Consider the following 26,975-nt stretch of genomic DNA (forward strand, 5'->3'; position numbering starts at 1 on the left):
GTCAAATAAATAAATAAAATCTTTAAAAAATAATAAAGTAAAATAAGAAACTGTTTGGCATATTAAGTATCTGTGGAAATAAGTCACGATATATCTGCATGAACATGTTGAGATGAAAGCATTTGCAAATCATGCCTTTTCAAGTGTGGTTAAATGATTCTCTACACTTATCTATTACAACTCATAATCATTACTAATGTTCACATATATCAGGGTTGAACATAACACGTTCATAACATGAGAATGGAAACATAAGAAAGATTAGCATTCATGACTACTAACTTAACCATTTTCTTTAAATTTTTTACCATTATGGTATGTTTCACATCCTGAAATATAATTTAATATGTAACATTATTGATGCTGAAGACACAAAAATAATGTACAATCATTATTCCAAAAAATAAACGGTTCCAACTATTTCTTTTGAATTTTAGATTTATGGTTAATGAAGAATGTTTATAGTTAATATTAGAGCGACTGTAACCTTGAATGTAGTAACTAAAATGAAAAGGAACTATTTGTTAAATGCGTCTCTTCAGGAAAATCTCACAAAAGATTTGGTTTAGCAAGCCCATGCGAAACAACTCAGTGCTAGAATTGCTATCGGAAGATAAATTCATTTTGTTTGGATTTTGATGCACCAGTAAATTTGGATTGGGGAGAGTATCATTTTGATATTTAATACAGCAATTAAATTTTAAATTGGAAAGTGAGTTCTATATGGCCTGAGGCATGTAGAAATTATGTGAAAATAAGTAACTGTATAGACAACAGACCATTTCACACACCTGGTGTGAATCTTGGGAAATCTAATAGAAGCCACAGATGAGAATACTTTAGCATCAACAATCCTGTAGCCTTCCGGCTTATTTGGTTTTGGACTCCCTCTAGTGGTCTAACCTTTTGTCGCTTTAATTAGTACTCCAGTTCATAGAATTACCAAATTTGGGGTCATATTAAAAACAAATAAGCAGGGGAGCCTGGGTGGCTCAGTTGGTTGAGCGGCTGACTCTTGTTTTCGGCTCAGGTCATGATCTCAGGGTCATGGGATTAAGCCCCGCGTCGGGCTCCACACTCAGTGTGGAGTCTGCTTGAGATCCTCTCCCTCTGCCCCTGCCACCCCCCCCCCTGGAAAATAAATAAATGAAATAAATCTTTAAAAACAAATAAGTAAAAGGACCACACAACTGTTAAAATGGTTTTCCACAAGGAGAAGACTACATCATTGATCATTAAAAGACTATTGTCATTTATCATTGGTAGAATAAATGTGGGCATTAAGATAGTTGAAATAATAGTGTTACAAATGGTTTCACCTAATGGGACTCAGTGGATTTCACAGGCTGACTGGAAAATCTAGTTATAGTTCTGCTGAGAGTGTGTGGATAAGGGCCAAAGGCCCAGAAACAGAATTCCTGGTTGCTTTTGTTTGCAAGCTAAGGTGAGAACCAAACCTTTTAGAGAGAGGGTGAAAAAAATATTTCCTGGGTATATGGGTCCTACAAGGTCAGGGAGCCCAAAGCATCATGTAGTTTCCTTCACATCAAATGCAGAAAACTCTAAGATTGATTTAATTTGATTTATGTTGGCTTTGGTTATGCCCCTTAGCTATATCTTATAAAAAGTCTCCTACCTCTTCCACATAACCATACTCAAAATACGAGGAGAGACCCTTATGTTTATTCCATTAATCTTTCCCTTAATGGCTAGTTCTGCACTGTAGATATACATAAATCTACCAACTCTTTTATATGACAACCCTTCACATATTTAAGATAGTTCTCATGTCCTCATTAGGTCTTCTTTCTGCCACCCCCTTTTTTTTGATCCTCAAAACTTCTTGGGACCAGAATAAAAGAACATCTGTGCGGTACAGGCAGTGTGATAGAATAACTCGATGGGCATTTATTCACACCTTCAGGGGTTAGTAAAAATAGTGGCTTTTTATTTCAGAAAATATAAAACTTCTCTTGGAAAGTCTGAGTTTGGAGTCTTTTTTTCTCCAAAGAGAACAGAAGGCAGTAAGAGGGGCACCTGGGTGGCTCAGTCGGTTGAGTTCTGCCTTGGGCTTGGGACCTGGGATCGAGTCCCACATGGGGCTCCCTGCTCAGCGGGGAGCCTGTTTCTCTCTCTGCCTGCCACTCCCCCTGCTCATGCTTGTTCTCTCTCTCTCAAAAATAAATAAATAAAATTACTTTAAAAAAAAAAGAAGGCGATAAGATTGAGAGAAAGAAGAAAATGGTATGTAATGGGTGACTTACCCAGGTCAAAACCTCCCCTTACTAGGCTATTGCCTGGTTTCTTTTAAGATGTTCCAGCACTGGAGCTGGAAACATACAGTAGAAACCAGATGAAGTGAACGTGGAATCCACAGGTCAGTCATAGTGTGTGCCCCAAGGTTGGAGTAAGAGGAACTGGTATTGGTCTTAAGATCCCAGATCTCACAATATTTTTTATTGAGAAGACATTGCTATAGAGTCCACAATAGATTATTTGCATAAGCAGAAAGAAATCCACCAGCCCCCAGTGATTTAAGCACTCTGTCTGCAATCTCAATTTTGTAATCACATAAATTTGGGTTGCAGTGAAGTGGGAAAAACAGAGGTAGAGAGATGTGCGTTAAGATAAAAACAAGGCATATTTTCTTGATTTTGAAGGCCTGGAACCCTTTTTGCTGAGCAGAATTAAAAAGGACAGGAAATATATTCCAGCTGATACAGAGGAAGAGTAATCCTCTAGAACAAATATTGTTAAAATGTCCATACTACTCAAAGCAACCTACAGATTTAATGCAATTGCTATCAAAATACCAGCAGCAATTTTTTTTTCACAGAACTAGAACAAACAATCCTAAAATTTGTATGGAACCACAAAAGACCCAGAGTAGCCAAAGCAACCTTTAAAAAGAAAAACAAAGCTGGAGGCATCACAATTCCAGACTTCAAGTAACATTACAAAGCTGTTGTAATCAAAACAGTATGGGACTGGCACACAAATAGACACATAGATCAACAGAACAGAACAGAAAGCCCAGAAACAAATTCACAATTATATGGTTAATTAATCATCGACAGAGGAGGCAAGAATATTCAATGGGAAAAGGTCTCTTCAACAAATGGTGTTGGGAAAACTGGACCACTTTCTTAAACCATACACAAAAATAAACTCAAAATGGATTAGGGACTTACATTTGAGACCCAAAACCATAAAAATCCTTGTAGTAATTTCTCTGACATCAACCATAACAACATCTTCCTAGATATGTCTCCTGAGGCAAGGGAAATAAAAGCAAAAATAAACTATTTGGACTCCATCAAAATAAAAAGTTTCTGCACAGCAAAGGAAACAATCAATGAAACTAAAAGACAACCAACTGAATGGGAGAAAATATTTGCAAGTAACATATCCAATAAAGGGTTAGTATCCAAAATATATAAAGAACTTACACAACTCAACACACACAAAAAAACCCAAATAATCCAATTTAAAAATGGGCAGAAGACATGAACAGACATTTCTCCAAAGAAGACCTACAGATGGACACATGAAAAGATGCTCAGTGTCACTCATCATCAGGGAAATGCAAATCAAAACCACAACGAGATACCACCTTATACCCGACAGAATGGCTAAAATCAAAAACACAAGAAACGAGCGTTAGCAAGGATGTGGAGAAAAAGGAACCCTCATGCACTGTTGGTGGGAATGCAAACTGGTTCAGCCACCGTGTAAAGCAGTATGGAGGCTCCTCAAAAAATTAAAAATAAAACTACCCTAAGATTCAGTAATCAAACTACTGGGTATTTACCCAAAGAATATGAAAACACTAATTTGAAAGGATATATACATTATTGTAAATAATGCAGCATTATTTACAATAGCCAAATTATGGAAGCAGCCCACGTGTCCATCGATAGGTGAATAGATAAAGAAGATGTGGTATATATATACAATGGAATATTATTCAGCCACAAAAAGAATAAAATCCTGCCATTTGCAACAACATGGATGGAGCTAGACAGTATAATGCTAAAGAAAATAAACCAGTCAGAGAAAGACAGATACCATATGATTCCATTCATATGTGGGATTTAAGAAACAAATGAACAAAGGGGGGAAAAAGAGACAAACCCAAAATACAAACTCTTAACTACAGAGAACAAACAGATGGTCACCAGAGGGGAGGTGGGTGAGGGGATAGGTGAAATAGGTAAGGGGGGACTAAGAGTACATTTATCTTGGTGAGCACTGAGGAATATACAGAATTGTTGAATCACTATATTGTACACCTGAAACTAATATAACACTGTATGCTAACTATGCTGGAATTAAAATAAATTCACAAATTTTTCTAAGTTGAAAAGGGTAATCCCCTGTAGGGAAGGGAGAAGAAAGGTGGAAAGAGAATAGCAGGCGGTATTCTCAATACTGTAGACAAGCATCGCCTCTAATACAGGTCTTCGTCCTGCTGTGCACCAAATAGGCAATAAGCACTTATCACATGAATAAAAGAGGTTATGATTAAGTTGTCAAAGAACATATAGAGAAGTGTAGGGAAGGAAAAAGCCTCTCTCTGCCCTTCAAGGTCTCTCAACTGGAGTAAGAATTAAATTTACACAAGACAGATAAATAGGGGGAAAAACCCAAAGCCTTATTATTATGTGCTCAGAGGACCAATAATGAAATTGAGACCAAAGAAATGACCAAGACAGGCAGTTTTTATGCTTTGTAGACAAAAACAATAGATTAGTGAGGAATTGACAGGATAAAATAAAATAGATGTTTGGGAGCTTAAACTAGTAAGGAATCCAAAGTGGAATTCGGGCTGAGGTAGTAGATTAGTTAAAAAAAAAAAAAATAAGTCACAAGGTTTGTTTCTACAGCTTCCTCAGCTTTAAAGTTCCTATCGCTGGTGATAAGGATGTCTTCTTATTTCTTAGTACGGAGAGGGTACCTTTCACATGGGACGTTTCTTTCTTGCTTTCTGGGGACGGGGCAGAGTCTGAGTGCCCTTGAACCAGCTGTTCCCCAGGTAGCTTCAATTTAAAATAATCACTATGCCATTGTTGTACAGTTGGGCCCGCCTGCCCTTGGCCCTTACAGGAATAAAGAATCTGAGCAGAATATATTGGTGTTCCACCAAACGTCAGATTGCCTGGTTTTCCTTCTTTTCTCTCTCCCAGGGATTGATAAACGCTACACTGTGCTTTTCTCTTGGCAATGCTGGTGCTTTGCTATGGGAAAGGCATGCCTAGACCTTCTGAACGCGTTAGAACCCAGATCCATCGGAGGCACCAAGGCTGTATTTCTCAGCTATTCTAAGTCACCTTAGGTATTAGCACCACAACACTCCAAAATATTGTGCCCATAGAGACAGCGGAGGTTCACAAAGCGCTGGTGGTGATGCTCGAGTCTGAGAGCCAGGGGGACCTATGTATACGCTTAATGACCTCCTGAAGCTGGTTTATGAGGACTCTCAGACACCCGTAACTAAGGCCCTTTCCATACAGCTCTGGAACGGGCCGCTGGGTTTCGTCAAATCCGACACCCCGCCAACCGCCAGGGCATCATCTAACTTCCCGATTGGCCCTTTCAGCCTCCACTCCTGGACTAGCAACAGTCATCCCTGGCGCATGCGCGTCCCCTACTTCCGTCCGAGGAGCGCGGTGTACCCGTTTTTCTGGCCCTGGTGGAATTCCTGCCCGGCTTTCCTCGGCTCGGGCTTCTCTGTGTGCAATGGCTCCGGAGTCAGGTTCCTTTCCCCAAGAGCCACTCTTAAAGGTGCTACCGTTAGACCCTAGGGACCGCGGGACCCAGCGCTGTCGCCTGGGCCCGGCCGCCTTCCGCACCTTGGGCGCACACTTGGGCTCGGCGGTGAAGATCTCTCTGCCTGACGGCGGCTCCTGTCTCTGCACCGCCTGGCTGCGGCGGGACGGAGCAGATGGCTTTGTGCAACTGGATCCGCAGTGTGCGAGCCCCGGGACGGCTGTGGGGGCTTCAGGGTTCCGGGGGAGTCTCAGCTTAAGCAGCCTCCGCCTAGTGTCTTGCCCGTCCCTGCGGCTCCTCACCGTGTGGCCGGTGTTGCGGGAGGGAGTAGGCGCACCCAGTGCCTTGAATCCAGCCGCGGTGCTGGAGGCGGCGCAGGAGCTTCTGAGGAACCGACGGGTCTCCCGGGGCCACGTGGTGGCCGCTCCACCGGGGGCCCCCGGCCCCGTGGCCGCGCTGCACGTCGTTAGCGGGGCGCCCAACCCGGATCCGGCCGGCCTGGTCACCCCTCGAACCCGCATCTGTCTTAGCTGGGTGCCTCCGTCGGAAGCGAAGCCGCCGCCCGAGGTGCCCTTGGGGGGCCTTTCGGAGGCGGCCGACTCGCTGCGGGAGCTCCTCAGCCTCCCGCTCCGCTACCCTCGCACCTTGGCGGCCCTGGGGCTAGCAGTGCCTCGCGGGGTGCTCCTGGCGGGTCCCCCCGGAGTGGGCAAGACTCAGCTGGTGCGGGCGGTGGTCCGGGAAGCCGGCGCGGAGCTGCTGGCAGTGAGCGCCCCCGCGCTCCAGGGCGCGCGGCCGGGGGAGACCGAGGAGAACGTGAGGCAGGTCTTCCAGCGCGCGCGGGAGCTGGCCAGCCGCAGACCCACCCTCCTCTTCCTGGACGAGGTGGACGCCCTGTGTCCCCGGCGGGGCGGCCCACACCGAGCCCCCGAGAGCCGCGTGGTGGCCCAGGTGTTGACGCTGCTGGACGGCATCAGTGGGGACCGCGAGGTGGTGGTCGTGGCGTCCACCAACCGGCCAGACGCTCTAGACCCCGCGCTGCGCCGACCGGGGAGATTTGACCGAGAGGTAACTAAGACTGGGCTGTCAGCCCCTTGTCCTGGGAACCAAGGCCTCTTCAGGCTCGGTTGGCTGCCCTGAGGGCTTTGCCGCTTAGGTTTGGCAGTCAGGCTGGAGTGGGGCTTTTTGTAATGCAGAGAACGTTCTCTGCCCTTGTGTGATACGTGAGCCGCGACCTGTTTTACGAGTCGAATTGTTCAGAGAAGCAAGATGGCCTTCAGGGATTAATTTGGTTGTGCAGGTCGTGAAGATGAGTACAATAGGCAATGTTAGTTTTTAAGGGAACTAGGTCAGCCGTAAGCATATTAAACTCTTGTGGATTTGGAATAAATTTATTTAAAGTAGGATAACCTCAAGAAATAATTTTGTTGAAATAAAAAGGGAGAAGGCAGGAAAGAACTAAATCAAACCAGGCATTAACTCTTCTGGGTTTATTCATTCCTTGTCAGGACACCAGCATCCTGTCCCACGAGTGAGAAATAACCACAATTGCTCCGAGTTGCCAGGAAGATTGAGTATTCAAAGCTGGCGTCTATTTTATAAGCTTTAGTCCCAAATTGATTTTTTTTTTTTTTTTAGGATTTTATTTATTTATTTGACAGAGAGAGAGACAGCCAGTGAGAGAGGGAACACAGGCAGGGGGAGTGGGAGAGGAAGAAGCAGGCTCCCAGCGGAGGAGCCCAATGTGGGGCCTGATCCCAGGACTCTGGGATCACACCTTCAGCCGAAGGCAGATGCTTAACAACTGAGTCACCCAGGCGCCCCCCAAATTGATTCCTGATTAAATAGTTTGAATAGTGATTTCTAAAGAGATGGATGATAATTGCACACTTTTAGCTTAATCTGTGCAGACCTTGAGCAGATTTCTTTTTTGCACCATCTAGTACTTGTCTCCTGACTAAAATCCTTAAGGGCAGGGACCTAGACTATCTGGTTTACTGTTGCATCCCTGGCTTACAGAACTTGCCCAATTTATAGTGGTTCAAATAAATGGTTTTTCAACTTTACGATGGTCTGAAAGCTATACGCGTTCAGTAGAAAACATTCTGAATTTTTAATTTTGATCGTTTGCCAGGCCAGTGATGTGCAGTGAGATGCCCTCTTATGGTGCTGGACAGCCACAAGATCATGAGGGCAAACAGTCAACATTGACCACCATTTTATACCCATGCAAACATTCTGTTTTTCAGTTTCAGTACAGTATTCAATAAATTTTATGAAATATTCAAAACTTTATTATAAAATAGACTTTGTGCTAGATGATTTTGCCCAAACAGGTTAATGTAAATGCTCTGAGCACATTTAAGTTGGCTAGGCTAAGCTGTGATATTTAGTAGCTTACGTATATTAAATGCATTATCCACTTACTATAATTCCAATTTATGGATTTATTGGGATGTAACCCCATCTTAAGTTGAGGAAGATCTGTATGTAATTTTCCTTGTGCAACTATCTAGCCATTGTTAGTCTTCTGGAAGATTAGGATTTTAATATATTCAGAATCTATGGTATGTTTAAGAGTACATAGTTCTGCTTCCAGATTTGTTCACTAAGTTATATACATTTGAGAGGATAAAAATACTACATAATATTTTAAACTGTGGAAACTTTAATTTTTCTTTTTTTGCTTTGCATATAGGTTGTCATTGGGACGCCCACACTTAAACAAAGAAAGGCAATACTCCAAGTGATTACCTCAAAGATGCCCATCTCCAGTCAAGTCGATTTGAGCCTCCTTGCAGAAATGACAGTTGGCTATGTTGGTGCAGACCTGACTGCGCTTTGTAGGGAGGCTGCCCTGCATGCTGTCCTTCATAGTGAGAAGGTAGGGAGTATTGATGTATGACCCTGCATATTGATCTTTTCATTCTTATAACAAATGAATTTAGGGATTAAACAAGTGGTAAGTACATTTTCTTGGAACTTTTGATACCTTCCACAGCTATTACTTACAAATATTTTTACATCTCATCTCCCTGGGACTAGCACGTGACTGAAGGTGGGGATAGAGGGCCACCAGGTCTACCAGGGCATGTTCCCTCATTCTCATAGTAACTCCCTAGTGCCAAAGCCCAGAGCAGCCAGGAAAAAGACAGTGTGGCTCCAGAACAGTCCGACATATTTCTTTTTAATTTTTCTTTATTTTGAAGCAATTTCAGACTTAGAGAAAAGTTGCAAAAATAGTACAAAGAATTTCTGTATTTACTTTACCCAGATTCTCCAAATGTAGCTTTTTACCAGTTTTACTTTCTCTCTTCATCTGTGTTTTTATATATATCTACATATAGATATAGTTCTCTTCTTACGTATATTTTTTTGTGAAACATTTGAGAATATATTGCAGCCATGATTACCTTTTAGTCTTAAAATCTTAAGTGTATGTTTTCTAAAAACAAAGACTTTAACCACAGTACGATTATCAAGATGAAGAAATTAACAGACACGATGCTTTTACCCAATATCTATAGACCTTATCCAGATTTCACTGTCTGTCCCACTAATTTCCTTTATAGCAGAAATTTTAAAAGGAAAAAAAGTAATAATCCAAGATTACACATTGCGTTTAGTTATCATGATTTCTTATTGTTCTTCTTTTTAAAAATATTTTATTTATTTTAGAGAGAGAGAGACAGCATGAACAGGAGGGGCAGAGGGAGAAGGAGAGAGAATCTCAAGCAGATTCCCTGGAGTCTGACACAAGGCTCAATCCCAGGACCCTGAGACCATGACCTGAGCTGAAACCGAGAGTTGGACAGTCCGCTTAATTGACTGAGCCACCCAGGCGCCCCAGTATTCTTTAATCTACAAACATTCTTTAGTTTTTTCTACGGCTACCTTTTTAATTTTAATTTTTAATTTTTTAAAAAGATGTTATTTATTTATTTGAGAGAGAGATCGTGCGAGCTGGAGGAGGAGCAAAAGGAGAGGGACAAGCAGACTCCATGCTGAGTGTGGAGACTGACATGAGGCTGGATCCCACAACCTTGAGATCATGACCTGAGCTGAAACCAAGAGTTGGTTGCTTAACTGGCTGAGCCACCCAGGTGTATGGCTAACTTTTTAAGACTACTGGTCATTTATTCTGTAGACTATTCCTTAGTTTTGTTTTGACTGATGTTTCCTCATGATTTGATTCAGCTTTTGCATTTTGGACAGGAGGATCACAGAAATACTCTGTTCTCATTGCATCTGTTTTTTCCTTTCTTATTAATAAATAAATATTTTGTGGGGAAGATAACCTTTTCTAACCAGAAGAAGATTGGGCTGGAATTTTTATTTAAGTTTGTCTTTGAGGGGCGCCTAGGTGGCTCAGTTAGTTAAGTGTCTGCCTTTGGCTCAGGTCATGATCCCAGGGTCCTGGGATCGAGCCCCGCATCGGTCTCCTTGCTCAGCAGGGAGTCTGCTCCTCCCTCTCCTTCCCGCTCATACTCTTTCTCACTATCTCTGTCACTGTCTCTCAAATAAGTAAATAAAATCTTTAAATTTGTCTTTGAGATTGAAATCTTTGATTCATGACTACCTTTCTTAAAAATATTTAGGATGTTAGCTTAAATATAATAGTTTTCAACACTATTGAAAATAGTTTTCAACACCATTGAAAACGCATTGGGAAATCTCTTCACTTTGTATGTAATAAGTAATTGTAATCCTTAATCTCTAAACCCCTTTGGAAAAAAATTAATTTCAGTACCTTGAGGATTCTGAGATGAAGTTTGCAATCTCTGTTGTAACTATTATAACATTAACGTTGTCCTTTCTTTGATCTTGTAATTTTTAAAAACCATTTTGAGTTTGTTTAAATTATAAAAGGATGATTTATCATCCAAACTTTTAAAAACCTTTTTACCTATATAATTTACATCCTTCCTCATTTCCATTTATTTTTACACGTACACTGAAGGTGGGGAAGGAGTTAGGTGAACTTGTAAGTTTTCTTCTGAGTTGAGAACCAAAGCTGCTTGAACACTGAATGACACTTCTCATGGGTAGAGGTGTGAGACTCTATGCCTTAGGAAGGGAGGAGGAGAGTACCAGGGGCTGGGAAGGGAGATTTACATTTAGTATTCCCTCTGCTTTGAGGTTCCAGGTTTGACCTTAAGCCCCCTGGCTTAGGTGGACCAGCCAGCTGCTACTTCAGGAGGGGCCTGCCCAGGCATAGTGACCACAAGTGATGACTGAGTTCATAAACAACCAGGGGAAGTGGAAGGAAGAAAGGCAAAAAGGAAGAAGGGACAGGCACCTTGGAAGGTACTGGCTTCGTCTTTTTCTTCTTTGCCCCTCAGGCAGCTGAGGGGCTGGGGCCGCTACCAGGGCAAACAAGGGATGTGTTAAAATTTGTTCAGCTTTTTGTGAAGTCTGTTATTAAAGGATTAGAAATACAGTTTAATACATACACATATATACACAGAGGGAAAAGAATTTTATCTGCCTGGAAGGGTTATGACAGTAAAGTGAAATAATGTACGTATAAGTGATCTTAGTTGGTGTTACTTAAAAATTAATTAGTATTCAGGTACCCAACATCTAATACTGCTAGTAGTAAAAAAAAAAAAAAGTGCTATTATAAAAAATTATTTAATATTGTTCTTCGTGAGAAATTAAATCAGATAAAAACATTGTAAAGAAAGTAAAAATTGGGGCGCCTGGGTGGCTCAGTTTCTAAGCGTCTGCCTTCAACTCAGGTCATGATCCCGGGGTCCTGGGATCGGGCCCCATGTTGGGCTCCCTGCTCAGTGGGGAGTCTGCTTCTCCCTCTGCCCCTCACCCCCGCTCATGTACTCTCTCTGTCTCTGAAATATATAAAATCTTAAAAAAAAGAAAAGAAAAGAAAATGGGAATTTTCTGACAGCGTTCAGAATTTAATATGAGGGCAAATCTTAAATATAATACAGATATTATAAATATAACCAGTTTCTAACGAACAAAAAATCTGCTTCACTAGAATGATCAAAGAAATTACAAGAAAGATTCTCTAAAATATAATCTTAAACTGAAGATGACCTTTTTTTTTAAGATTTATTTATTTTAGAGAGAGAGAGAAAGAGAATGTGCGGTGGTGTTGGGGGGTGGCAGAGGGAGAGAGAGTCTTAAGCAGATGCCATACTGAGCTTGGAGCCCAAGGCGGGGCTGGATCTCACAACCCTGATTTCAAGAACTGAGCCACAAGATCCTATCCTTAACCAACTACACCACCCAGGCTCCCCAAACACGGCCTTTCGAAGCATAACATAAAACCTAACGGTCAGAAAGGAAATGATCTATTAATTTGACCATTTGGGGATGGTCCTTTTGGCCTATGACAAAAGGACCAATTACCTTGATAAAAGAGTTCTCATAAATCAATAAGGAAAGACCAACAATCCAAGAGAAAATGGGTTATAAAATAAGAAGAGGTAGTAGACAGTAAAAGGATTACAAATAGCCAGTAAACATGAAAAATCCTTAACTTTACTTTCTTTAGAAATTAATCTCTTTCAGGGGTGCCTGGGTAGCGGTGTCGGTTGACCGTCCCACTCTTATTAGCTCAGGTCCTAATCTCAGGGTTGTGAGGTGAGCCCTTCCTTGGGTGTGGTCAGTGCAGAGTCTACTTGAGATTCTCTCTCCCCCTCCCTCTGCCTCTCCCACATACTCTCTTTCTCACTGTCTCTCTAAAATAAATAAATAAATCTTAGTATATGTACTGCTGAAGCAAACAAATAAATCTTTAAAAAATTAATCTTTTTCAGTTTTTTTTTAACTCTTTATTCTGAAATAATTTAAAAGTTTAGGGAAAGTTGTAAAATAGAGAAATCTTGCTAAACCCTCCATCCAAATTCACCAATTTTTAACATTTTGCCAAATTAGCTTTATCATTCTGTCTTTCTCTGTCTCTAAATGTATATGCATACACATGTTGCTTATTTTTTCTGAATCAATTGAAGATGGGTTGCATACACCATAACCCATTCATTATCCATTTCCTAAGAAAAAATATGTCCCCATACGAGACCACGTATGGTTATGTATAATCATATTCAGGAAATTTAACATGGATACAAGACATTATCAGATCTACAGTCCATACTTTGATTTTGGTAGTTGTCTTGATCTTTTTAGCATTTTTTTCCCTCCATTTCAAGATCTAGTTCAGGATAACATTGTGTTTAGTTTTTAGTTTCTTTTAATCCACAATTCTCCCTTTGCTTTTTCTTTTTTTAAGAGGGAGAGAAAGCATGCGGGGCGGGGTGCAGAAGGGGAGAGAGAATCCTAAGCAGGCTCCATGCCCAGCATAGAGCCCAACACGGGGCTTGATCTCACAACCCTGAGATCATGACCTGAACCGAAACCAAGAGTTGGAAGCTTAACCAACTGCACGACCCAGGCTCCCCAGCTTTCTTTTTAATGAGTTACTTTACATTGACAGTTTTTAAGGATACAAGTCAGTGATTTTATAAAATGTCTCTCAATATGGGTTTGTCTACTATTTTTTCATAGTCAGATTCAGGTTACACATATCGGTTTGGAATACTCCATAAGTGATGGTGTGTCCTTAAGGTATCACATGCAAAGTCACAAGATGTCTGCCTGCCCCTCAATGGGGATGTCCCTAATCAGTGATGGATTGGTGTGATCAAACAGAGTTTTGTCCAGTTTCTCTACTGTGTAGATGCTATGTCTCCCTTTGCAGATAATAAGAAATCTGTGAAGATGCCCTTTGAGATCATGTTCCTTGTCCCACTTCCTCTCCCCTTGTTTTACATCCATGGATGATTCTTGCCCCAAATAGCCTTTACTATATGTGATTATTAAAAAGCTCATTTTCTAATTCCATATTCTACCTCACTCTTGATTGAAGAAATTCACACAATAGTGAGTACCATTTCCTCTGTCACACTGGCAGAAATTTAAGTTTGGTAATGCCCAGTGCTGGAGAGGTATGGGAAGAAGAGCTTTATATTAGCAGTGCAGCTTTGAGGGCAGTGTGGTAATACCTGTCACAATCGTAAATGTGCCTTCTACTTGGAGGAAATAGTATATAAAATACTTGAACATGTGCACAAACATTTTCAGCTGTACCTTTGTTTTTGATAAAAGACTGGAAACAACGTAATGTTCAATAGAAGGATGCAGTTAAACTATGGTACACTCATACTCTAGTGTCTTTTGCAGTTGTCAGAAAGAGTGAGGTTGAACTATATTAATTGATAGGAGAAGATTTCTAGTGTAAGTGAAGAAAAGTACAGGTTAATTTGTACAGCAGGGTCCCACTTATGTATCTGTTTGAAAGGGTGTACGTATCCGGACTGTCATGAAACACTGCTGGATACACAGGAAATGGTTGACATCCTCTAGAGATGAATAGTGGGGAGAGCTGGGGAAGGAGACATTTAATTCTTTTGTCTTGTGTGTGTGAGGTTTTTTATGATAAAATAGATTTATAAATTCAAAAGAAGAGTTTTTTAAAAAAAGAAATAATTGTGCTCCTGTACCACAAAAAAAGGCCCATGTAATTTTTGGTCTGATTTTGCTTTTTGGGGCATATTTCTTCAGAACAAGGACAACCCGGCTATTGATGAAGCTGACTTCCTTGAAGCTTTTAAAAAGATTCAACCCTCATCATTTCGAAGTATTGTTGGACTGATGGACATCAAGCCTGTTGGCTGGGAGCACATTGGTGGCCTTGAAGATGTCAAGCTGAAGTTAAAACAGGTGAACTAGAGAGTTCGCTGACACCAGTAGAATGGTAGGGTTTGTGCCACTTTTGTGGTGAAGACAAATTGCACTCGCTGAGACTTTCTTGCTGCCATCAGTCATGCCATCCTAACATCACAATCCAGGGGGCCCTTTTCAGGCCTGGTTTGACTGGCCTTCTATAGGTATCAAATACCTCACCCTTCTTTTGTTTGTTTTTGCTTTAAAGGCTTTATTTCATAGAATGGGGTCAGCAGACTTTTCTGTAGAGGGCCACAGAGTAAATATTTAGGCTTTGTGGGCCATCCAGTCTGTATTGCAACCACTCAGCTCTGTCTTCATGGCATGGAAGCAGCCGTAGATAATACATAACCAATCAGAACTTGTGTTCTGGTGGAACTTTATTTATGGATACAGAAACCACGTAATTTTCACATGTCACAAAATATTCTTTTGACTTTTTTCCCAAGCATTTAAAAACGTAAAAATGATTCTTAGTTTGTGGATGGTAAAATACAGATTTTTAGTTTGTGGCCTGAGTTTGCCCTGGGACTAGTAAAAGCACAAAATTAGAGTACACAGTATGGCCTGGGTGGTTACTGGTTCTCACTGTGGATGCTGAGGGACACGACTCTCCGGATGCTCTCACTTGCATTTCAGTTTCAGAAATTAATTTTGTTAATTTACCTTCAGGTAATCCTGCCGTAAGGAGCTAGGTTTCTGTAACTGCCCATACAAAAGACTGATTTAGAAGTATCACATTTATTTATTTATTTATTTATTTATTTATTTATTTATTTATTTATAACTAGAAGCTATTTCTGCATTGAATCGTAGAATCCTTGTGTCCATGGATCAGTGCATTTATGATATTCCCTAATTTTTTACATGCATCGTCTCATTTAATCTTCACAAAGTACATAAGAGATTAACCACACCTTCCTGTTACAGACACTCTTTAGCTTTGAGATGTTAAGCTTTCCTGCCTTTCTGAACACTCCTTTCCCAAACCTTAAATGTTACTGCTTCAGGTACCTTGGAGGCCTCTTTTTGGATTTTGTGAGTCCATGATCCTCTATCCAGGCTTCAACTGTCCCCTGAAAACTATTGACTTGAAAATCTTTATATCCAATGCAGATAGTTCTTTTGATCATCAGAATTGCTTAGCTTCTTGCCTACCAGGTGATCTACAGGGAACTCAAACTTAGCATGTCCAAAACTCAGCTAATGAGTCCCACCTCCATACCTGGGTTCCCTACCTCTGTGAACACAGCCAGCCACCCATGTCCTAAGTCAGAAACCATCTTCTAGGGGCGATTGGGTGGCTCAGTTGGTTGAGCGTCTGACGCTTCGTTTCAGCTCAGGTCATGATCTCAGGGTTGTGGGATTGAGGCCCATGTTGGGTTCTGTGCTCAGTGCAGAGTCTGCTTTAGAATTTTCCTCCCTCTTCCTCTCTCTCTGCTCCTTCCCCTCCCCGCTCAGGCACTTTGTCTCTCTCTCCAAAATAAATAAATAAAATCTTCAAAAAAAAAAAGAAAAGAAAAGAAACCCGTCTTCTAAATGCATGGGTCATGTCATACATAGGTGTAACTTCCCCTGTGGTTGGAGAACATAGTCCCTGCATAAAAGAGTTACATTTCGTGTTTCATGTCCATCCCTTCAACACCATTGCCACTGCCTGTGACACATCCAGCTTTATTATTTTTATAGTCTGAGTTGTTACAAGAGACTTCTTTATTTTTTTTAAAGATTTTATTTATTTATTCGACAGAGATAGAGACAGCCAGCGAGAGAGGGAACACAAGCAGGGGGAGTGGGAGAGGAAGAAGCAGGCTCATAGCAGAAGAGCCTGATGTGGGGCTCGATCCCATAACGCCGGGATCATGCCCTGAGCTGAAGGCAGACGCTTAACTGCTGTGCCACCCAGGCGCCCCTACAAGAGACTTCTAACTGGTCTCCCTCTTCTGGTTTTATTTCTTTCCAGTCTATTCTCCATACCGCTTCCTCAGTGTTGACTTAAACTTTCAAGGTGCAGCAAAACTCTATTGCTCCTTGCTTCCCCTACTCTCCCCTCTGTTCCTGCTTACTGGTGAGATGAATTAGAGTTTCATGTGTCTCTGTGTGTACTGTTCCTTCTCTGGGGAATGCCCTTTGCTGGCCTCATTGTTAGTTTACAAGTCTGTCTCGCCAACTAAAATCTGAGTTCCCTTGGTACAGGATCTTATCCCTTTTTGTAGAAAGGCAAGACGTCAGTAGTTGAGAGTTTGCACTTCTTGATGTACACCGCCTGGCGGCAGCCTCAGCTCTACTACCTCACTAGAAACAAGACCTGGGCGGGTTACTTTTGTAAGCCTGAGCTTCTGCATCTGTAAAATCATGACAATAATGAAATCACCTAGCTCAGAGGTAAAGGGGACTTGTTTACTGTTTAGTTAACATTTGTGGAGCGCCGACTTTTGGAAGGTATCATTCTAGGTGTGGCTGTTTAGAGGTGAACTTTATTTACATTCTAGCAGGAGCAGAATGACAAACCCAACATGGAAAAATAATAATTTCAGATAGTGAATGAGTAAGTGCTCCCAAAGTAAAAGATGGGCAGTGGTGTAGACTGGCTGTGTGGGGGGTAGAGGGGGGGGTCTGCTTTAACTAGAGTGGTTAGGGAAGACCTCCCAGGAAATGACATTTGAGCTGAGACTGAATGATGAGGGATGGCCACACAGAGATCTTAAAGGAATGTTCACACAGAGAGAATAGCAAATAAAGGTCCTGAGATGGGAACAGACTGGGGTATTTGGGAAGTAGTCAGGCTATGTAAAGCCTTGTAATCACTGGCAGGAAGGAATTGGATTTTATTCTAATTCTGATGGGAAGTCATTGAAGGGTTTTAAGCAAGAAATGATGTGACCTGACTTAGGTTATAAGATCACTGGTTGCTGCATGGAGAATGGTCTGCATTTCCAGCTCATAACAGATACCTAAGAATTGTTGAGTGAACAAATGAATTTACTGAATTATTGGATGTTTTATCATTATACTAACTGTCTCTTATTGGATACATCCCTTTTTGTGTACTTACAGAGTATTGAGTGGCCTCTAAAATTCCCTCGGGAATTTGTCCGGATGGGCCTGACACAACCAAAGGGAGTTCTCCTGTATGGTCCCCCTGGATGTGCTAAAACCACACTGGTGAGGGCGCTGGCCACAAGCTGTCATTGCTCTTTTGTTTCCGTGAGCGGTGCTGATCTCTTTTCTCCTTTTGTTGGAGACTCAGAAAAAGTCTTGTCTCAGGTTTGTTTGTTTATTTTCCCCATGTAGTTAAGTGTCCTTTTGAATTTTCATGGCATGCTTTAAGGATAAACCTTAGTTATTAAAAATATTACTGGCCCTTTTTTTAGTTAGAAAAATTATATGTATTTGTTTATAGAAAATTTAGAAAATATACGAAAGTGTTAGATAAGAAATCCTTTGTAATCTCTCTACCTCCTATTAACATTTTGGTGAACTTGCTTTATTTTTTTTGTTTTTCTTTTAAAATTGAGGGTTGTATCTTTATCATGATTTTTTAATCATTATCACTTTTAAAACTCCATACATTAAATGCTTTTTGAAAATACGATTTCTAACCTGTATGTAATACTGTATTGTTTTTTGTTCTATTTATTTATTCCCCAATTCTTAGACATTTAACATCTTTTTTTTTTATTTTAAAAATTAGAAGTAGTAATGCAGAAAGCATATATTCACTGGAATATTAAATAATGTGTGGCTTTTTGATAATTTTATTTTCCTAACCAAAGGTGTTTCGACAAGCAAGAGCAAATACTCCAGCAATTGTGTTTTTGGATGAGATTGATTCAATCTTGGGCTCTCGATCCATCAGCAAAACAGAATGTAGTGTTCAAGAACATGTTCTTTCTGTTCTTCTGAATGAACTAGATGGTGTAGGACTGAAGACTACAGAGAGAAGAGGAAGTAAATCAGATCAACAGGGTAAATACAAGGAGCTGAAAAAAAGCAAAGAGGTATTTATTAGCCAGAATATACCAAAAACCCAGGCCAGCATTAAATACAGTGCATATGCACTAGCTTTGCCTATGCTGGATTCATCTCGTAGAAGGAATTATATAATTTCAGTTTGACTCTGTTTGGATTTCTACACACCTGCTAAAAATTGTGATCTGCCTAGGAAGGAGGTAAATTTTATAATAAGTTATCTCAAATATATATGAATGTCACTTTTACTTTTAAAACTTAGAAATATAATTTTACATATTGCTAATAGAAAAGGGAGCTTATTCTTATTTTTATATCCTAAAGAACCAGTGTTCATCCCTTCCTAAAAATTTTTGTATGAAACAAAATAACAACATTGTTATAACCAATGATCATAGTAATTTAAAACTTCCAGTTTTCTTGAGGAATGGGTTTCCTTGGTTATAATGAAATTAAAATGACTTTGGAAGTCCCTTCCTCCCTTTCTGAATCTCTTCCTAGATAGAGTTTGATATCCTTAAGTTACCAACGGATAATTTTTCTTTTATTCCTTCCTTGTTTTTACTTGTTTCCCATTTGAAAAATAATTCCATAGAAGGAGAGTCTTACAGTTCCTTAGGAACATGTGACACTAGAATTTGAAGGGACCCAGGAGATTTTCTAATCAAGTTTTCTCATAATGCAGAAATGCCTTCTACAGTATCTGACAGGTGTTCACTCAGCCTTTGCTAAAATACTTGCAGATACAGGGAACTCACTACTTTGAGAGATCACATAACTGGGGAACTACTCTGATTATTCAGTTCAATTAAAAAAAATTTTTTTCGTTCTAGTGTAGTTAATGTGTGTGTGTGTGTGTGTGTGTGTGTGTGTGTATGTACACACTACATTTTCTTTACCCGTTCATCTATTGAGGGACACTTGGGCTGTTTCCGTAATTTGGCTATTGTAAATAATGCTGCAGTAAACTTAGGGATGCATATATCCCTTCAAATTAGTGTTTTCGTAGTCTTTGGGTAAATACCCAGTAGTGTGATTACTGGATCATAGAGTAGTTCTGTTTTTAATTTTTTGAGGAACTTCCATACTGTTCTACACGGTGGCTGCACCAGTTTGCATTCCCACCAGCAGTGCACAAGGGTTCCTTTCTCTCTACAGCCTTGCCAACACTTGTTCCTTGTGGTTTTGATTTTAGCCATTGTGAGAGGTGTGAGGTGATATCTCATTGTGGTTTTGATTTGCATTTCCCTAATGATGAGTGATACTGAGCTTCTTTTCATGTATCTGTTGGCCATCTGTATGTCTTTGGAGAGATGTCTGTTCGTGTCTTTTGCCCATTTTTAAATTGGATTATTTGTGTGTGTGTTGAGTTATATAAGTTCTTTATATATTTTGGATACTAATCCTTTATTGGATATGTCATTTGTAAATATCTTCTCCCATTCAGTAGGATGTCTTTTAGTTTTATTGATTATATCCTTTGCGGTGCAGAAGGTTTTTATTTTGATGTCGTCTCCCAATAGTTTGTTTTTGCTTTTGTTTCCCTTGCATCAGGAGACAAGAAAGATGTTGTTATGGGTGATGTCAGAGAAATTATTACCTGTGCTCTCTTCAAGGATTTTTATGGTTTCAGGTTTCACATTTAGGTCTTTAATCCATTTTGAGTTTATTTTTGTGTTTGGTTTAAGAAAGCGGTCTAGTTTCAGGGTGCCTGGGTGGCTCATTCGGTTAGGTGTCCAACTCTTGATTTTGGCTCAGGTCATGGTCTCCAGGTCGTGAGATCAAGCCCTGTGTCAGGCTCTGAGCTCTGCAGGCAGTCTGCTTAAGATTCTTTCCTTCTCCCCCTCCCTCTCTCTCTCTCCCCAGCCAAACACACACTCTCTTTCTCTCTCTCTCTCTCTCTCAAATAAATAAATAGATCTTAAAAAAGAAGAAGAAGAAAAGAAAGTGGTCCAGTTTCATTCTTTTGCATGTTGCTGTCCAGTTTTCCCAACACCGTTTGTTGAAGAGACTCTCTTTTCTCATTGCATATTCTTGCCTCCTCTGTCGAAGATTCATTGGCCGTATAATTGTGGCCTTATTTCTGGGCTTTCTTTTCTGTTCTATTGATCTATGTGTCTACTTTTCTGCCAGTACCACACTGTTTTGATGACTGTAGCTTTGTAATATAACTTAAAATCTGGAATTGTGATGCCTCCAGCTTTGTTTTTCTTTTTCAAGGTTGCTTTGGCTATTCAGGGTCTTTTGTGCTTTCCTACAAATTTTAGAATTGTTTGTTCTAGTTCTGTGAAAAATGCTGTTGGTATTTTTATATGGATTGCAGTAAATCTTTGGGTAGTGTAGACATTTTAACAATATTTTTCTTCAAATCCATGAGCATGGACTGTCTTTCCATTTGTTTGGGTCATCTTCAGTTTCTTTCATCAGTGTTTTGTAGTTTTCACAGTACAGGTCTTTCACCTCCTTGGTTAAGTTTATTCCTAGATATTTTATTATTTTTGGTATAATTGTAAATGGGACTATTAATTTCTCTTTCTGTTGCTTTATTATTAATGTATAGAAATGCCACAGATTTCTGTACATTGTTTTTGTATCCTGTGACCTCACTGAATTCATTTATCAGTCTGGTAGGTTTTTGGTGGAGTCTTTTGGGTTTTCTGTAGAGAGTATCATCTCATCTGCAAATAGTGAAAGTTTGACATCTTCCTTGCCGATTCGGTTGCCTTTTATTTCTTTATGTTGTCTGATTGCTGAGGCTAGGGCTTCTAGTACTATGGTGAATAACAGTGGTGAGAGTGGACATCCTTGTCTTGTTCCTGACCTTAGGAAAAAAGCTCTCAGTTGGTTTTTTTTTACCATTGAGTATGATGTTAGCTGTGGGATTTTTTTTTTTATATGGCCTCTATTATGTTGAGGTATGTTGCCTCTGAACCTACTCTGTTGAGAGTTTTTATCATGAATGGATGTTGTCAAATGCTTTTTCTGCATCTGTTGAAATGATTATATGGTTCTTGTCCTTTCTCTTATTGATGTATCATGTTGGTTGACCACCCTTGCATCCCAAGAATAAATCCCATTTGACCATGGCGAATGATTGTTTCAATGTATTGTTGGATTCGGTTTGCTAGTATTTTCTTGAGGATTTTTGTATCTATGTTCATCAGAGATACTGGCCTTTAGTTCTCTTTTTTTGTGGTATCTTTATCTGGTTTTGGTATCAGGATAATGCTGGCCTCATAGAATGAATTTGGAAGTTTTCCTTCCTCTTCTTCAAGAAACATGTAGTTTCTTGGAATAGTTTGAGAATACGTATTAACTCTTCTTTAAATGTTTGGTAGAATTCACCTAAAAGCCACCTGGTCCTGGACTTTTGTTTGTTGGAAGTTCAACAAACAATTTTGAATACTTAGCGTGTGTAAGGCTTTGCCCTGGCTGCTTTTGTATATTTCTTATCTTTATCTAATATTTACACATCTGTAGCTTATGTTGTCATATTTTTGCCTCTAGAAAGAAAAATTTAAAAAAGCAAAGGTAAATCTCTCTCTTGCAGGACATGAGAGCCAGAGTGATTCATAACCATACATCTGCACCTGTTAGTCACGTGCTCTGTCTTTTCAAGTCATCCACTTAGGTTCTAATCCTTCTTTGGGGCTCAGGTGCATTCAGTAGGTGTTCTCTGCTGTTCTCTCTCCATTGGTTCTCATATGGAGAGATGTCCCTCAGGATTGGCCAGTCCCTTCACCACAGGCAAAGTAGTACCTTTGATTAATAATTTGTTTTAGCATATGTTTATATCACAAAGGTGGTCTGAATAGGAGGCATAAGCATTCCAGTTCCAAGAAAAGGATATGCTTATTTATTTAAAAATAAATAGACCTTCTGATTTATAATTTCTTTAAAATTTAAAAACAGCTTACTGACATTACTTTGTGTTGTGTGTTTTCCCTCAGAGTTCCAGGAAGTTTTTAATAGAAGTGTCACGATTGTTGCTGCAACAAATAGACCTGATGTATTAGATGATGCCTTGTTACGACCTGGAAGATTAGATAAGATTATTTATATTCCACCTCCAGATGAAAAGGTAATCATTGTATGTTTACGCTGTGTGTGGATTCTTAACACATCAGTGTCTGAGCTCTAAGGAGCCTAGCAGAATTGAATCCCAAACTGGATATGTACGCACATAGTGTGTCTTACACTGCGTTCTGCAATCTTTCTTGCCTGGTGGCCCTTCATAAAATCATAATTTTGATTGCTTTTGCTGGATACTCTTTTTCCAGAGAAATATAAGCCTTAAAGTAAAGTAGTTACCTTATTTCACTGTTGTGGCATCCTCAAAATACTGAGCTTGTTAAGTCTAATCAACATTATTTTACGACTAGAATGGAGGAATCCTAAAGTCTTAAAAACGTTTTGGAGATAATTTGCATCAGTATCCTTATTTTATAGTGGGAAAGTCTGAGATTAGAGAGCTTACACAATGTATCCATTGTCAAAGAACCAGTAAATCTTTGCCCTTAACATCCACAGCCACTCGGAGGGAATAGTTAAAGACAAAAAATAATTTTTTTCCTTCCTTCCTTAAAAAAAATATTTTATTTTATTTATTTATTTATTTATTTTTTAAAGATTTTATTTATTTATTTGACAGAGATAGAGACAGCCAGCGAGAGAGGGAACACAAGCAGGGGGAGTGGGAGAGGAAGAAGCAGGCTCATAGCGGAGGAGCCTGATGTGGGGCTCGATCCCACAACGCAGGGGCCACGCCCTGAGCCGAAGGCAGACGCTTAACTGCTGTGCCACCCAGGCGCCCCCCCAAAAAAATTTTTAAATGTCTATTTTTAAATTGTGTCTAGATAATTCATGTTTTTGCTTCTTAAACCATGTTTGATAACACTTTTTGTACCCAAAACAGGGACTCATCATGTCTCTTAAAGAAATATACCTACAGTTGGCTATTTTAAGAATTATTATAGGGGCACCTGGGTGGCTCAGTCGGTTAAGCATCTGCCTTTGGCTCAGGTCATGATCCCAGGGTCCTGGGATCGAGGCTCACGTCAGGCTCCCTGCTTAGTGGGGAGCCAGCTTTTCCCCCTCCGCCGCACTCATGCTCTGTCTCTCTCTCTCTCTCTCTTTCTCTCAAATAAATAAATACAATCTTAAAAAAAAGAATTATTGTAAAAGTACTAAAAGTTTATCATGTCATTATTTTTATCATTATCATATGAGCCATTGATGAGTTACTCTTCCTTGCCTCTTCAGAAGTGACTCTTCTTGTTTAATTATTAAATAAATATAAACTTTTTTTTAAAGATTTTATTCATTTGACAGAGCACAGCAGGGGCAGCAGCAGGCAGAGGGAGAAGGAGAAGCAGGTTCCCTGATGAGCAGGGAGCCTGATGCAGGACTTGATCCCAGGACCCAAGGATCGTGATCTGGGCTGAAGGCAGATGCTTAAATGACTGAGCCACCCAGGGTCCCCTGATTATTAAATAAATATATGCACTTCCTCTGTAGTATAACAGGAAACACTCACTTAAAATGTTTTAATATAGCTTTGTATCAAACATAAATGTTAAAAGATTATAAACATATTGTTTTAAATTTTTTTTTCCAGGGCAGGCTTTCTATTTTGAAAGTCTGTACAAAAAACATGCCAGTGGGGCCTGATGTTTCGTTAGAAAACCTAGCAGCAGAAACCTGTTTTTTCTCTGGTGCCGATCTTGGAAACCTTTGCAAAGAAGTAAGTTAATTAGTGAAAGAACATATGGTTGAAATCATTTCTTCATGTATTCAGATCTTCATTCACTTGGAACCATTTACTAAAAGACTCCCATGTGCCAAGCACTGTGTAAGGTGAAACAGACAGATATGGCCTCTTCCTTTCCCTTCCCTTCCAGACCTTAACAGGTTTGTGGCAGGTTGCAGAGAGGTGAATTGTAGTACTGCATTGGCAGTTGAAAATATGTGGTTTAGGGTGTTGTGGGAGCACCTGGGAAGGGCACTGACCCAGACCCGGAGGCATCAGAGAAGGCTTTCTGAGAGAGGGCATGTGTAAAGTGAAATTGGAAGGATGATGAGAGAGCTGACTAGGCTCAAGGGGGGGTAGAGGGGGTTGGTGTCGAGGCAGAGGGAACAAAATGTGCCGACGACTGGAGCGAGAGATCACTTGACATTGAAGAGCTGGACAGTGGCCAGATCACACAGGTCCTTGGAAGCCATTGTAAGGGATTTAGACTAAATTTTGAGAGCAAAGGAAGTTCTTGTAGGTATTTCCCTTTCCATAAACTTTTATTAAATGTACTATTCAGAAAAATGCACAGATCATAAGGATATAGTTCATTGAATTCACATAAAATGAACACACTTGTGTAACGAGAGAAAGAACATTATCAGTGCCCTAGAAACTTCTCTTGCGGCTTTCCCAGTCTCCCTCCCAAAAGAGAACCAGACTCCTGACTTTCAGCACTGGAGATTAGTTTTGTCTGCTTTGGGGCCATATATACTTTTATGTTTGCTTCTTTAACTCAAGATTATGTTTGTGAAATTCATCTGTGGTTTTGCGTATAATGGTAGTTTGTGCATTTCCATCGCTTCATAATATTCTAGTTGATGAATATACTGCATTTAATTCGTCCATTTTCTTGAACATTTGGGTTACTACTTTTTTGTTATAAATTATGCTGCTATGAACAATCTTGTACATGTCTGTTAGTACATATGTGTAGATATGTCTGTTTTACATGTGTATGTACCTACAAAGGACTTGCTGGGTCATAGAGTATGTGTTTGATCTTTTCCTTTATGATCAGTGCTGTGTCCTGTTTAAAAACTCCTACTGTGAGGCCAGGAAGATAGTCTGTTGTCTTTAATTATATAAATGGGCTCACAGTGTATATATTTTGCTGCAACTTGCTTATTCTTTCTTCCCATTTAAGGCTAGAGTTTAATATAGAAGAAATTATGGTCTGTTAAGACAACTTTTAATCACCTTATTTAACTTTTTAAATTGTCATGAATATTAGAATTCTAAGAAGTGGGGCTGAGGTTTTTACCCTCAGATTTTGAAGTATTACCATACATTGTGGCTCACTCAGTTAAGTGGCTGCGTTGGGCTCAGGTCATGGTCCCAGGGTCCTGGGATTGAGTCCCAAGTTGGGCTCCTTGCTCAGCACGGGAGCCTGCTTCTCCCTCTCCCTCTGCCCCTCCTCCCTGTTTGTGTTCTCTCTCTCTCAAATAAATAAAATCTTTTTAAAAATTAAAAAAAAATAAAGTGTTACGATAAATTGTCAAAAAAATAATAAAGTACATTATTTCCTATTGTTTCTCTCCTATAGGCTGCCTTGCTGGCTCTGCAAGAAAATGGATTAGAAGCAACCACAGTGAAACAAGAGCACTTTCTAAAATCACTGAAGACTGTAAAGCCATCCTTAAGTCACGAGGACTTGACTTTATATGAAAACTTATTTCAGAAACAAGGATTTTCTAACTTAGAGGATATTTAAAGATTATGTTACATCTCTGACCAAGGATTAATTTAACTGCAAACTTGCTCTATGGTTTGCAACTTCGCACTTTTAGAGTTTGTGTGTGTTATTTCCTGTAAATAAAAGACTTTGTACCTGATAAACTAAAGCTCATCTTATTTCTAAAAAGTGTATTAAGATATCATAATTTGGGAAGAAAGTATTATGTATGTTGGCTTTTTTTTAATAAGATTTTATTTATTTGTCAGAGAGTGCACAGTGGGGAAGCAGCAGGCAGAGGGAGAAGCAGGCTCCCTGCTGAGCAAGGAGCCCGATGCAGGACTTGATCCCAGGATCCCAGGATCACGACCTGAGCCGAAGGCAGACGCTTAACCAACTGAGCCACCCAGGTGCCCCTGATTTTTTTTTTTTAAAGATTTAATTATAAGTAATCTCTATACCCAACATGGGGCTCAAATTTATAACTGCAAAATCAAAAGTGCATATTCTACCAACTGAGCCAGCCAGGTACTCCTGTATGTTGATTTTTATAGTGGAGATGGTCGTTCCTTTTGTTTGTTTTTGGCTGATCGCTTTTTTTAACTGTATATTTGAAATAATTTCATACTTACAGAAAACTTGCAAGAATAGTACAAAGAACTCTTATGTGCTCTTAAACCAGATTCACCAATTTTTAACATTTTGCCATATTTGCTTTCTCTCTCCTTTTTTATATATACATACACACACATATATATACACACACAGTATTTTTCAGAACTATTTAAGAATAGATTTTATGTATTTCACTGTATATTTCTTTTCCTTTTTCCCTTAAGATTTTATTTTTAGGGTGCCTGGGTGGCTCAGTCGGTTAAGTGTCTGCCTTCAGCTCAGGTCATGATCTCAGGGTCCTGGGATCGAGCCCCACATCGGGCTCCCTTCTCAATGGGGAGCCTGCTTCTCCCTCTCCCTCTGCCTGCCGCCCCCCCCCCCCGCTTGTTCTCAATCACTCTCTCT

At 40.0% G+C, this 26,975-nt stretch overlaps 1 protein-coding gene across 2 annotated transcripts; it reads left to right on the forward strand.

Annotated features, from left to right (window-relative positions):
* Positions 1-452: 452 nt before the first annotated feature.
* AFG2B (AFG2 AAA ATPase homolog B) lies at positions 453-26,119 on the forward strand. 2 transcript variants are annotated; one of them, XM_026518412.4, is made up of 8 exons: positions 456-6,834; positions 8,465-8,650; positions 14,356-14,514; positions 17,575-17,784; positions 18,294-18,486; positions 22,440-22,570; positions 24,107-24,232; positions 25,827-26,119. In XM_026518412.4, exons 1-8 carry the CDS (start codon positions 5,740-5,742, stop codon positions 25,992-25,994), a joined length of 2,268 nt encoding a protein of 755 aa, XP_026374197.1. In that variant the 5' UTR covers positions 456-5,739; the 3' UTR covers positions 25,995-26,119. The 2 variants fall into 2 exon arrangements, 1 of the variants encoding a protein (XP_026374197.1); XR_008957092.1 differs by lacking the exon at positions 25,827-26,119 and having other exon boundaries at positions 453-6,834; positions 18,294-18,518; positions 24,107-24,194.
* Positions 26,120-26,975: the final 856 nt, after the last annotated feature.

Source organism: Ursus arctos, unplaced genomic scaffold (genome assembly GCF_023065955.2).
Source record: "Ursus arctos isolate Adak ecotype North America unplaced genomic scaffold, UrsArc2.0 scaffold_36, whole genome shotgun sequence".
Lineage (NCBI taxonomy): Eukaryota > Metazoa > Chordata > Mammalia > Carnivora > Ursidae > Ursus > Ursus arctos.

Excerpts from the sequence above, each read along its gene's own strand:
- AFG2B (XM_026518412.4), top strand. The coding sequence starts at position 5,740 with ATGGCTCCGGAGTCAGGTTCCTTTCCCCAAGAGCCACTCTTAAAGGTG. Across the intron at positions 17,785-18,293 it reads CAGAAAAAGTCTTGTCTCAG|GTGTTTCGACAAGCAAGAGC; the intron begins GTTTGTTTGTTT and ends TCCTAACCAAAG. Across the intron at positions 22,571-24,106 it reads TTCCACCTCCAGATGAAAAG|GGCAGGCTTTCTATTTTGAA; the intron begins GTAATCATTGTA and ends TTTTTTTTCCAG.